At 47.6% G+C, this 12,187-nt stretch overlaps 1 protein-coding gene across 2 annotated transcripts in view; it reads left to right on the forward strand.

Annotated features, from left to right (window-relative positions):
• The window catches only part of LOC100737142 (zinc finger protein 154), a 34,233-nt gene continuing 24,429 nt past the window's right edge, over positions 2,384 to 12,187 (forward strand). For both annotated transcript variants that reach the window (XR_002344837.1, XM_021095142.1), the window contains exon 1: positions 2,384 to 2,983. Coding sequence is in view for 1 of the 2 variants with exons in the window: in XM_021095142.1 (XP_020950801.1) it covers positions 2,774 to 2,983 (210 nt within the window). In the remaining variant the exon portion in view is untranslated. The remainder of the gene's footprint in view (positions 2,984 to 12,187) is intronic.

Raw genomic sequence — 12,187 nt, forward strand, 5'->3', positions numbered from 1 at the left:
GCAGGCACCATTTTTCATTCCCACACAAATGTTCAAAAGCCTCCTTCCTCCAGGTCTAATGTGTGTTTTCCAACACCTCCAAGCAATGAACTAAATTCTGACACTATCTATTTGGAGATAAGATTAGATCCCACAAATCAAGGGCTCAAGCCCACAAGATTGCCCTTCACCTCAGATACCAATTGCAAATCCAGTGATCTTTAGGCTATAGATCACGGTTTCCAATAACTCCTTTCCTGGGGTTGATTAATTTGCTAGAGAGGCTACAGAAATTGGAGAAACATTTACAAGTTTATTATAAAGGATATTATGAAGGATACAGATGAGCAGCCAGAGGTAGAGGTACATAGACTGCAGTCTGGAATGGCTGTGAATGAGGAGATTCTGTCCCCATGGAACCGGGGCACCTCACCCTCCCAGCATATGTTCATGATCTGGATGCTGATCAAATCTTGTTCAAGAATTGCTATAAAGCTTACTATTTTTCTTTTCGTTTCTTTCTTTCTTTTCTTTCTTTCTTTCTTTTTCTCTTTTTTTTTTTTTTTTGCCATTTCTTGGGCTGCTCCCAAGGCTTGAGGTTCCCAGGCTGGGGGTCTAATCAGAGCCGTAGCCACCGGTCTATGCCAGAGCCACAGTAATGCGGGAACCGAGCCGCATCTGCAACCTACACCACAGCTCACAGCAATGCTGGATCCTTAATCCACTGAGCAAGGCCAGGGACCGAACCCACAACCTCATGGTGTTACAGAAGCTACCCAGCAGCCCTGCGCTGTAGCGATTCAGCTCTGGTGACAGCCCCGTGGCTGTAGCATACCAGCTCCAGCAGCTCTGTGGCTGCAGTGGATCAGCTCTTTTACCCGGCGAGAAACCAAGTGAGCACTCAGAGAGTTGGAGAACTCAGGTTTATGACGCCGGCGGGCTCAGAGGAGATCGCTCTCCAGAGTCTGAGCCCGGAAGAAGGGTTTCACAAGGCTTTTATGGGCTCCCTCTTTCGGGTCCAAGCTTGGCTAGTTGGACTGGAGTGACGTCAGGCAAGGGAGTAGATGTGGAAACAAATTTACAGAAGCAGATGTGTGGGGGAGGGTGGTTGGGACAGTTGGCTAGACTTTGCTTAGTCATCATGGCCGGGGTCTCTCCTTTCTACATTTTTATTGGGGCATTTTCTCCTACAAAGGTTCCTAGTGGATCGTTAACCATTGAGTCATGACGGGAACTCCAAGAATAGTTATAAAGCTTAATCTGCACTCCTTCCCAGAGGTCTTGGGTGGGACTGAAAATTCCAACTCTAATTTCTAGGTTTCCAAGGGGATTAGCCCCATGCCCTGGCTATCGAGGGGCCCCACCCTAGTCACCTAAGCAGCACAAACCTAAAAAGTGAATGACAAAAGATACTTCCAGGCAGTTGCCCTTGTGGCTCAGTGGAAACAAATTTGACTAGTATCCCTGAGGATGCCAGTTAGATCCCTGGCCTCACTCATTGGGTTAAGGATCTGGCATTGCTGTGGCTGTGGTGTAGGCTGGCAGCTGTAGCTATGATTTCACCCCTAGCCTGGAAACTTCCATATGCCACAGGTGCAGGCCTAAGAAGGAGAAAAAAAAAAGATACTGTACTTCTATAATTCAGGAACAGTCCACGTGTCTGAGGAGCTCTGTGCCAAGAAAGGGGACAAAACCCAAATATTGCTGAGCTCTCTCCAGATTCTTAGGTAGCAACATCATAAAATGTGAATTCGCTCCCACAAGGATGTTTAGGTAGGTAATACATTTGTTTGATTTTCTTTTTTGGGCGCCCCCTACCACATGGAAGTTCTCGGGGTAGGGATTCAATCCGAGCTGGAGCTGCGACCTACTCTACAGCTGAAGCAATGCAGGGTGATCTTTAATCCACCGCACTAGGCTGGGGATTCAACCCATACCGCCACGAAAACAAGTAGGACCCTTAACCCACTGCGCCACAGCGGAACTCTTTATGTACAATACATGTTAGTAAACTCCTGTTTGTTTTTCTCTTGTTGTTACGGCAGATACCCAGCAGCCCTGTGCTGCAGCGTATCAGCTCTGGCGACAGCCCCGTGGCTGTAGCATACCAGCTCCAGCAGCTCTGTGGCTGCAGTGGATCAGCTCTTTTACCTGGCGAGAAACCAAGTGAGCACTCAGAGAGTTGGAGAACTCAGGTTTATGACGCCGGCGGGCTCAGAGGAGATCGCTCTCCAGAGTCTGAGCCCGGAAGAAGGGTTTCACAAGGCTTTTATGGGCTCCCTCTTTCGGGTCCAAGCTTGGCTAGTTGGACTGGAGTGACGTCAGGCAAGGTAGTAGATGCAGAAACAAATTTACAGAAGCAGATGCATGGGGGAGGACTGGTCGGGGCAGTTGGCTAGACTTTGCTTAGTCATCATGGCTGGGGTCTCTCCTTTCTGCATTTTATTGGGACATTTTCTCCTACATTGTTACTGCCTTTACTTACTGAGCCTGAGCTGAAATGTTAAGAACTATGTAGAGGAAGTTTCCTCCCCTCTATCTCTAACCACTTTGCTGATCAATTGCAAACAACACTCCCGTACAGTTAGCCTTTGGCGCATTTAAGAAGGAAACTCCTCCCCAGCCCTTGAAGCCTAGATGCCTTTTCCCAGGGTCTCTCTAGGTAACCAGTGACTTGGCTCTGCGGGGCCTGGCTGAGCACCACCCCTGCTCTGGCCCTGAAGCGCTGTGGGGCCTACACTACCCAGAACACACTGCACAGGAAGGACAATGTGTTCTGGGTAATGTTTCTCCAATGAAAGACCAGGACAGGGGTATTTCCATGCCTAGGAATCCTGTTAAGGCTGGACTTCCGTTAGCCCCCTGGTGGCAGCCACTATGGTTTCTCAGTGTTGCTCCCCGGGACAGAGGCTCTGAGCCCAGGGTCGGGGTGGGGACAGCTACACCCTGCGCCGCTCCGCCCACAGACGCATTGGCTGCCGCCGCGCCCAGGCACCCGCTTCAGGTAAACGCTGGTCCTTCGGGCCCCTCACAGCCCCCACCCCGAGTGCGGGGCGCCTGCTCACATGCCTGCAGCCCAGGCCCAGTGTCCAGGATGGTGAGGCGGTCGTGGGTGAGGCCTAGTTTCTGGCGGTGTCATGGCTCATGGGAGAGGGTACAGGTGGAGGGGTCGGCAGGTGCCAAGGCTTGGAGGTCGGGCAGGGCTGGGAGGATACGGGAAACCCGAGGTGCATCCTGTGTCTTCAGGAAACTTTGAATGTGAGGTGGAGTCACGCCTGGACTGCCAAACGGAGGGACCTGGGAGCTATGGAGGGTGGAACGGAAGAGGACAGTCTGCATTAGGGATTTAAAAGCTTACCAAAAAGCTGCTCAGAGGGGGAACAGACTTGAAGGTGGTGAGAACAGTGAGGCCCAGAGAAGCGAAGCCCTTGTTCACGGTTACAGATCTAGTAAGAGATAGCTTTGAAGACTGGAACACAGAGGGTACTAAGTTAACCCCAGGCCACCTGGTTCCAGGACCGGGTGGGGATACGGGGGTGTACTGCACGCCTGAAGCCCAGCCATGGCTGCCTTCCTCTTCCCATATGTTCTGAAGGTTGAAAAAGAATTTTGGGAACAAGGAAAGCGAGGATGTCTGAGGCCCTCCCTGGTCCTGACACCACCTGCCTAGTGGCTGGTATTGTGTTGTCTTGAGACACTTCCCTTTCTGTTTTTCTAGCTCTTGCCTGTGTGGGGACCCTGGGAGAACCCCAGTGAAGCCAAAGGTAACAGAGGCCTAGCCATTTTTGGCAACAAATGTAAATAGATGTGCACATTATTCCAGGAACACACATAGCAGCATGAGCAAATGCTTGGCGGTGTGACTGAGTTGGGAACAGGGTACAGCATGTTTCCATTCTTCCTGTTAAGAACAAAGAGCAGGAATCAAGGATCAAGCCTGGGGAGTTGCCATCATAGCTCAGTGGTAACAAACCCAAGTAGTACCCATGAGGATGCAGGTTGGATCCCTGGCCTCCATCAGTGGGTCAAGAATCCGGTGTTGCCAGGAGCTGTGGTGTAGGTCCCAGACGAGGCTCAGTTTGGGTATTGCAGTGGTGTAGGCCGGCAGCTGTAGCTCCAATATGACCCCTATCCTGGGAACTTTCAAATGCTGCGGGTGCTGCCCTAAAAAGGGGGAAAAAAAAAATCAAGCCTGTACTGTGGTTGCCTGAGAATCTGGGCATCTTTATTATGGAGTTAGAGATTTGTATAAGAGGAAGGAGAATCTTAACTAGGTTTAAAAGGAGTTCCTTCATAGTGTTACGGCAGATACCCAGCAGCCCTGTGCTGCAGCGTATCAGCTCTGGTGACAGCCCCGTGGCTGTAGCATACCAGCTCCAGCAGCTCTGTGGCTGCAGTGGATCAGCTCTTTTACCCGGCGAGAAACCAAGTGAGCACTCAGAGAGTTGGAGAACTCAGGTTTATGACGCCGGCGGGCTCAGAGGAGATCGCTCTCCAGAGTCTGAGCCCGGAAGAAGGGTTTCACAAGGCTTTTATGGGCTCCCTCTTTCGGGTCCAAGCTTGGCTAGTTGGACTGGAGTGACGTCAGGCAAGGTAGTAGATGCAGAAACAAATTTACAGAAGCAGATGCATGGGGGAGGACTGGTCGGGGCAGTTGGCTAGACTTTGCTTAGTCATCATGGCTGGGGTCTCTCCTTTCTACATTTTATTGGGACATTTTCTCCTACAATAGTTCAGTGGTTAGTCCAGGGAGTTCCCTTCACAGTTCAGTGGTTAACGGGAGCCCGACTGGGATTCATGAGGATATGGGTTCGATCCCTGACCTCACTCAATGAATTAAGGATCTAGTGTTGCTGTGAGCTGTGGTGTAGGATCTTGTGTTGCTGTGGCTTCGATTTGACTCCTGGCCTTGGAACCTCCATATGCTGCAGGTGAGGCCCTAAAAAGCAAAAAAAGAAAAGAAAGACTTCATCCAGGAGTTCCCATTGTGGCTCAGTGGGTTAAGAATGGGACTAGTATCAGTGAGGATGCAGGTTCAATCCCAGGCTTCGCTCAGTGGGTTAAGGTCACAGATGCAACTCAGATCTGATGTTGCCGTGGGTGTGACATAGGCCAGCAGCTGCAGCTCTCATTTGATCCCTACCTCAGGTACCTCCATATGTCACAGGTGTGACTCAAAAAAGGAGAAAAAAAAAAAAAAAAGCTCCATCAGGCTACACTATGAAGAAGAGATTATGGGGTTAATGTAGGTGGCAGGGAATCTAGGAGGAGGCTACTGCTAAAATCTAGATGAGTGTTGATGGACCAAAGTGTGACCATGGTGGAGGGAGAAAAGCTTGAAGTCTAGTTCCATTTTTATTTATTTGTAATTTTTAAATTTTTATCTTTTAAGAACTGCACCACTGGCATACAGAAGTTCCATGGCTAAGGATTGAATCAGAGCTGCAGCTGCTGGCCTACACCAGAGCCACATCAATGCCAGATGTGAGTTCTGTCTATGACCTATACCATAGCTCACAGCAACATTAGATCCTTAACCCATTGAGCGAGGCCAGGGCTCGAACCTGCATCCTCATGGATACTAGTTGGATTTGTCAACACTGAGCCACAATTGGAACTCCATAGGTCCATTTTTATTTTTTTTAATTTTTAAATATTTATTTATTTATTTATTTATTTTTGTCTTTTTCTAGGGCCGCACCTACAGCACATGGAGATTCCCAGGCTAGGAGTCGAATCGAAGCTATACCTAAAGGTAACAAAAATATTACCTTTGCAGTGAATGTGCACCGTCTTTTAGTTTTAATTGCTCCATCCTTATTCAACAACAGAGCATTCACACTGGAAAAATGCTGTATAAGTTCATTGAATGTGGGAAAACTTTTACTGTGAGGTCTACTTTCCAACATCATTGGAAAGTTCACACTGGAGAGATGCCTTATGAATGCAGTGAATGTGGGAAATTTTTTACCATATCATTGGCCTCCATAATCATCAGAGGGTTCATGGTGAAGAAAGGTCTTATCAGTGCTATGAATGTGGGAATTCTTCTACTGGTAGAGGTGTTCTCCATGTTCATCAGAAAGTTCATACTGGAAAAAGGCCTTATGGGTGCAGTGAATGTGGAAAATCTTACCAGTAGCTCACGCCTCTGTTATCATCAGAGAGTTCACTCAGGAGAAAGGCCTTATGGGTGCAGTGAATGTGGGAAATCATTTACTGGTACATGTGGCCTCCGTGATCATCAGAGAGTTCACACTGGAGAAAGGCTTTATGGGTGTGGTAAATGTGGGAAATCTTTTACCAATTACACTGGCCTCCATTATCATCAGAGAGATCACTCAGGAGAAAGGCCTTATGGGTACAGTTAGTGGGAAATCTTTTACTGCTAGGTCTGGCCTCCAGGATCATCAGAGTTCATGCAAGAGAAACACCTTGTAAGTGCAATGAATGTGGGAAATCTTTTACCTTGAGCTCTAGCCTTCATCATCATGAGAAAGTTCACACTGGTGAAACCTTATAAGTGTAATGTGGGAAATCCTTCAGGAAAAAAACTACCTTCTTTTGACATTGAAGAGTTTACACCATGTAAAGGTCTTATCTTTTTAGGAACTGTACAATTGTCCTGTTCAGTATAATGGCACTGAAAGAGCCATCTGTCTGAGTTCAATTTTGTACAAATGTTCACAGACAATCCTCTGTAAGTTTGAGTTATAGGAAAGTGTATGTGGCTCTAATTGCCCAAGTCTTGCCAGATTTATGTCACTGCCAACTTCTCTGGCCTTGGGAATTCCCTGGTGGTTTAGAGGTTAAGGATCTGATGTTGTGGTGCAGGTTTGATCCCTGGCCCAGGATCTTCTGCACGCCTCAAGCCAAAAAAGAAAAATTAAAGAAAAAGCTATGGTCAATTGCCTGGTATGTCCCCACAGTCTGCGTCAGTCATCACTCCAGTCCACTCAGGGAAGCTGACCTCTGGTCCTCCAAGTAAAGGTTTGTGGATTCTTGTGATCTCAGTGATATTTTAAGAATCCCCCTGTGGCTTAGTTGGTTAAGAACCCAAATAGTAACCATAAGGATGCAGATTTGATCCCTGGCCTCCCTCACTGGCTTAAGGAGCCAGCATTGCAGCAAGCTGTGGCATAGGTCAAAGATGTGGCTTGGATCTCGTGAGGCTGTGGCTGTGGCATAAGCCAGAAGCTGCAACTCTCATTCAACCCCTAACCCAAGAACTTCCATGTGATACACATGCATCCCTAAAAAGACAAAAAAAAGTATACACATTTAAAGTTTTGATGTAGATATGAACCTTTGAAACCATCATCATAGTCATAATGCCATATCCATCATTGTATATTTATCTCATGTCCTTTTATAATCTCTCCCCTCCCTCCAAATAACCACTTATTCATTTTCAGTTTCACTTAAAATTGAAACTTACGCATTTTCTAGAATTTACATGGCTGGAATCATTAAATGTTTACTCTTTTTTTCTTGGTTTACTGTGTGGTGTATAGCTACTTAGAGATTTATCATTGATGTGTGAATAGCTCATCCTTTTTTGTCGTTGAGTGATCTTTGGATATATCACTATTCATTCATCTGTTTATGGGCATTTGGGTTGTTTCCAGGTTTTGACAATTTAAAAATAAACATGATACAAACATTTGTATGTATTTCTTCAAATGGATGTGTTATATATATATATACTTTTTTTAGGGCCACGTCCATGGCATATGGAAGTTATCAGGCCAGAAGCTGATAGACCTAGACCACAGCCACAGCAATGTGGGATCCAAGCCTTGACTTTGACCTATATCACAGTTCATGGCAATGCCAGATCTTTAACCCACTGAGCATAGCCAGGGATTGAACCCACATCCTCATGGATACTAGTTGGGTTCATTACTGCTAAGCCACAATGAGAACTCCCAAATGAATATATTTTATCTTTTGTCAATAACTTAGAGTAGTGTTTGAGCCACAGGGTAGATGAATGTTTAACTTTTGAAGAAACTAACAAGTTTTGATCTAAAATCTCTTAACTACCAGGGTTCTCTTGTGGCACAGTGGGTTAAGGGTTGGCATTGTTACTGCAGTAACTTGGGTTGCTGCTGTGACATGGGTTTGATCCTTGACTCCAAGAACTTTCATGTGTCACAGGAGTGGCCAAGATACGAAAAATAAAATGACTGACTACTTTTTGCATTATTACTGGCAGTGTATGAGAATTTCATTTCTTCACATCCTAGTGAATCCTGAGTTGTTCAATTATTTTAATTTTAGCTCTCATTTTTTTTGGTGGGGGGGCAGCCCCCACAGCATATAGTATGCAGAAGTTCCTGGGTCAGGGATCAAACTCAAGGCACAACAGTGACCTCAGCCACAAAAGTAACAACACCAGATCCTTAACCTGATGAACCACAAGGGAACTCCAGTGTTAGCTCTCTTAATAAGTGTGTCATGCTATCTCACTATTGCTTTAATTGCATTTCCTTAAGGATTCATAATGAGCATTGTTTGGAGTGTGAATGTCTTTGATAAAATGTGTGCTCCTGTCATTTGGGATATTTTTCTTTATGAGTTGGGGCTGTTTTTCTTTAATGAGTAGGACAGAGCAACAACAAAGATAGATTGGAATGTTACCCATTTTCACTCTTTGAATAACAAGTGATTCTTGCTTTATGGAATAATCGTTTACAATGCCAGATCCTTAACCCACTGAGCAAGGCCAGGGATTGAACCTGCATCCTCACGGATAGTAAGTAATTGGATTTGTAACCCACCAAGCCACAGTGGGAACTGGGGCTTGCATTTTGAACATTTCTTTTCTTTCTTTCTCTTTTTTTTTTTTTTTGTCTTTTGTCCATTTTTAGGGCCACACCCATGGCATTTGGAGGTTCCCAGGCTAGGGGTTTATCCGAGCTGTAGCTGCTGGCCTATTCCAGAGCCACAGCAACACTAGATCTGAGCCGCATCTGCAACCTACACCACAGCTCATGGCAGCGCCGGATCCTTAACTAACACTGAGCGAGGCAAGGGATCAAACCCGCAACCTCATGGTTCCTAATTGGATTCATTTCCGCTGCACCATGACAGGAACTCCTGAACATTTCTTCGTAATCCTCACAGTGCTCTGGGCAACGGGGACTGTTATTGTGTTGCTGAGGAAATCCAGGATCAGAAAGATGAAGTGAGTTCCCCAAAGTCACACCACAGTGTCAGATTCTAGAGGCTGGACTCAAACGTGGGAGTCTAGCTACAGAACTGGGGACATCCTTTTTTCACGACATGGAAAGCCCTAAGCTGAGGACAGATGCACAGCAAGGTTCAGACTCAGCTGCTGCTGCTGTTATTGTTGGAATTATTGGGATCATTTTCCCATTCTGTGGATGTCCCAGAGCAGTTAATATCTGCTTCTCCTCCCTCAGTCCTACAGGAGAGCCATTGTGTCATCTCCAGTGGCTTCCTCCGTGAAGGACTTTGCTTTGGGCCACAGTTGCATTACACCGGTTGGCCCCCAGGAGACCTTGGTGATCTGGGCCTGGGTCTTTCTGGGTCTTCCTGATCCACCTGGGTGCCTGGCTTTGAAACCATCCAACTACTCAGTGGTCAGTGGCTTGCTTCAATTTGACTATTCAGGTGTTTGGGGGCACATGACTCAGATGTTTACCTGGAGGCGTAGGGACAGCTAGGTAGGAACCACAAGACCTTGTATTCAGAAGTGATGCTGGAGACGTGGGATGGTGGCTCACCTCTCCTCCATGCAGGGCCTCTGCAGCCTCCCTCATTCTGTCCTCAGTCAAGGCCTGTTAGGTCAAGAAAATGCCACCTGGAAGGAGCCCTCATCCCTCTGTCTCCCTGTCTCTACCAGGATCTCCAGGTAGGTACATACTGCTATGAATACAAGCTTAACCCCAGTGGCCCTCACACTTTGGCCACACCTGATATCCATGTCACATAGCCCACCAGGTGGGAACAGATTGGCCAGGCCTAGCTGAGTCAGATGTCCCCTCAGCCCAGTTATCAGCGTGATGCATTGTGTCAGAGAAGAAGGTGAGTCAGGCAGCACCCTAGGGAAGATTCTTGCTGTCGTTGCTCCACAGGTGTCTGCTAAATAACCACCCTGGTAAAAGCATCTGGTGGTGTGTGTACACACCTAAGAAAGTTGATCACTTTCCCTTGCTTCCCTTGCTGCTGTCAGGAGGAAGTCTGGGTTCTCTGCACTCCCATAACTTAGTCATTTCCCTTTTCAATAGAGGGAACACCCTGGGCAAACCCCATGAGATCCCTGGCACTTAAGAGCATTATTTTCATTTCATTGTATTTTGAAATACATGGCCAAATTCCACTTGTCACAAGTCAAACTGGTTTTCCCAGTTACCCAAGAGATACAAATAAATTTTTTTTTTTTTTTGAGCCACACCTGTGGCATATTCAAGTTCCCAGGCCAGGGATCCAGTCGGAGTTGCAGCTGCTGGCCTACACCACAGCAATGAAGGATCCAAGCCACATCTGGGACCTAGACCACAGCTCATGGCAACTCCACATCCTAACCCACTGAGCGAGGCCAGGGATCGGACCTGCATCCTTATGGATCCTAGTTGGGTTCGTTAACCGCTGAGCCACAAAGGGAACTCCTCTTTTTAAGTTTTAAAACTTTTATTAAAGTATAGTTAGATTATACTCCCTTTAAAGTTATTACAAAGTAATGGCCATGTTTGTGCCGGGCAGATCTTGCCAAGGTGGACTAGGACAGCTACCTGCACCGTTGCAGGTGTGGGAACTACACTACCCAGAGGGCAATGTACCCAGTGGTGGCAGCAGTTGAGCCAGTGAAAGCCCAGGGTCGGGGCATTTCGGTGCATGCGCATCTTGTTGGGGGTGGGACTTCTGGTGTCCTCCTCGTGGCTGTCGTTTTGGCTTCTCAGGTCAGTGTACCCACTTGGAGGCTCAGGAGCCGGAGGTTTCTGAACAAGAAAGTGCCAGAGGCATCCACAGATTCGGGCCCTAGGCTTGGTGGCGGCGCACCTCGGAGTGACCTGCAACAGGCTGGGATCAAGACCTCAGTGTCTCCCCGACTCCACCTGCAGAGCCCGATGCTAGTGGCCATGCTGAGGGACCCACCTCGGGTAAATGCTCTTCCTCAGACTCTCTCCCCGCCAGACACTAAAGCCCCGGGGGTGGAACCCCTGCTCTCGTGCCTGCAGCCCAGGCCCCTGCGTCCAGGACAGCGAGGCCGTCGTGGATGGGGCCCTGTTTCTGATGGATAGTGTGCTGGTTTGTGGAAGAGGTTATAGGCGGAGGGACGTCCCGTGGATGCAAAGGCTTGGCGATCAGGCTGAGACTCGAGGATTCGGGAAACCTGGGTTCCATCTGAGGTCTGGAGGCCAAAAATAGGTGGAGTTGTGTCTGAGGAGTTTGACTTTCATTCTCGGGGCTGTGAACGAAGGAGGGTCCCTGCCTGCGATAGGATTCTAAAAGTTTCTCCAAAAGCTGCTCAGGGGAAGTGCAGATGAGAAGAGAGGCCATAAGATATACGGGAAGGTTGAATCCTGTAAGAGATTGCATAGTTGGGAAGAGTCCCTTCTTTTTTGTTGTTGTTATTTTCTTTTTTCTTTTTTTTTTGGGGGGGAGTCACTTCTGAGAACTGAGGCCCAGAGGTCATTTAGACATCGGGAGCTCACCTGGCTCCTGGGTTGGCAGGAGTACTTAGCCGCCTGAGCCCAAGCATGCTGGCCTGTGGTTTTCAAACTCTCAAACGACCTCCTCTTTTCCACAGAATGTTGTAACCATTGGATTTGCCTAGGGATACTGGTTTGTGGAGCTTATTATAGAGCCTCATTGGTCCTACCCCCACCCTTAGGGTCTCTGGGATAATAGTGTCCTGGTACTGCTCTGTTACTTTTCCGGCCCTTGAGCTTGGGGACCTTGAGTAAACACCAGGCCTAGGGTTATATGAAGTGGTTCCGGTTTTTGACAAAGATCCGATTGAGATGTGGAAGGTACCAGGTAAGATGTGGTTGGGTACCAGAATGTGCAAAGTACAGAAGGGAGGCTGAGCTTGTTCAGGAACCTGCAGGTATCTTTTCTTTCTCATGGCGTCTGGGAGCAGTGAAGCAGGAGTCAGTTCTGGAACAGCCTTTTGAGCAATTGAGTGTCTCTTCTGGAGGTGATGAGAGCAATGAGAGATGTGGAACAGTAGAGGGAG

Source organism: Sus scrofa, chromosome 6, assembly GCF_000003025.6.
Source record: "Sus scrofa isolate TJ Tabasco breed Duroc chromosome 6, Sscrofa11.1, whole genome shotgun sequence".
NCBI classification, from domain to species: domain Eukaryota; kingdom Metazoa; phylum Chordata; class Mammalia; order Artiodactyla; family Suidae; genus Sus; species Sus scrofa.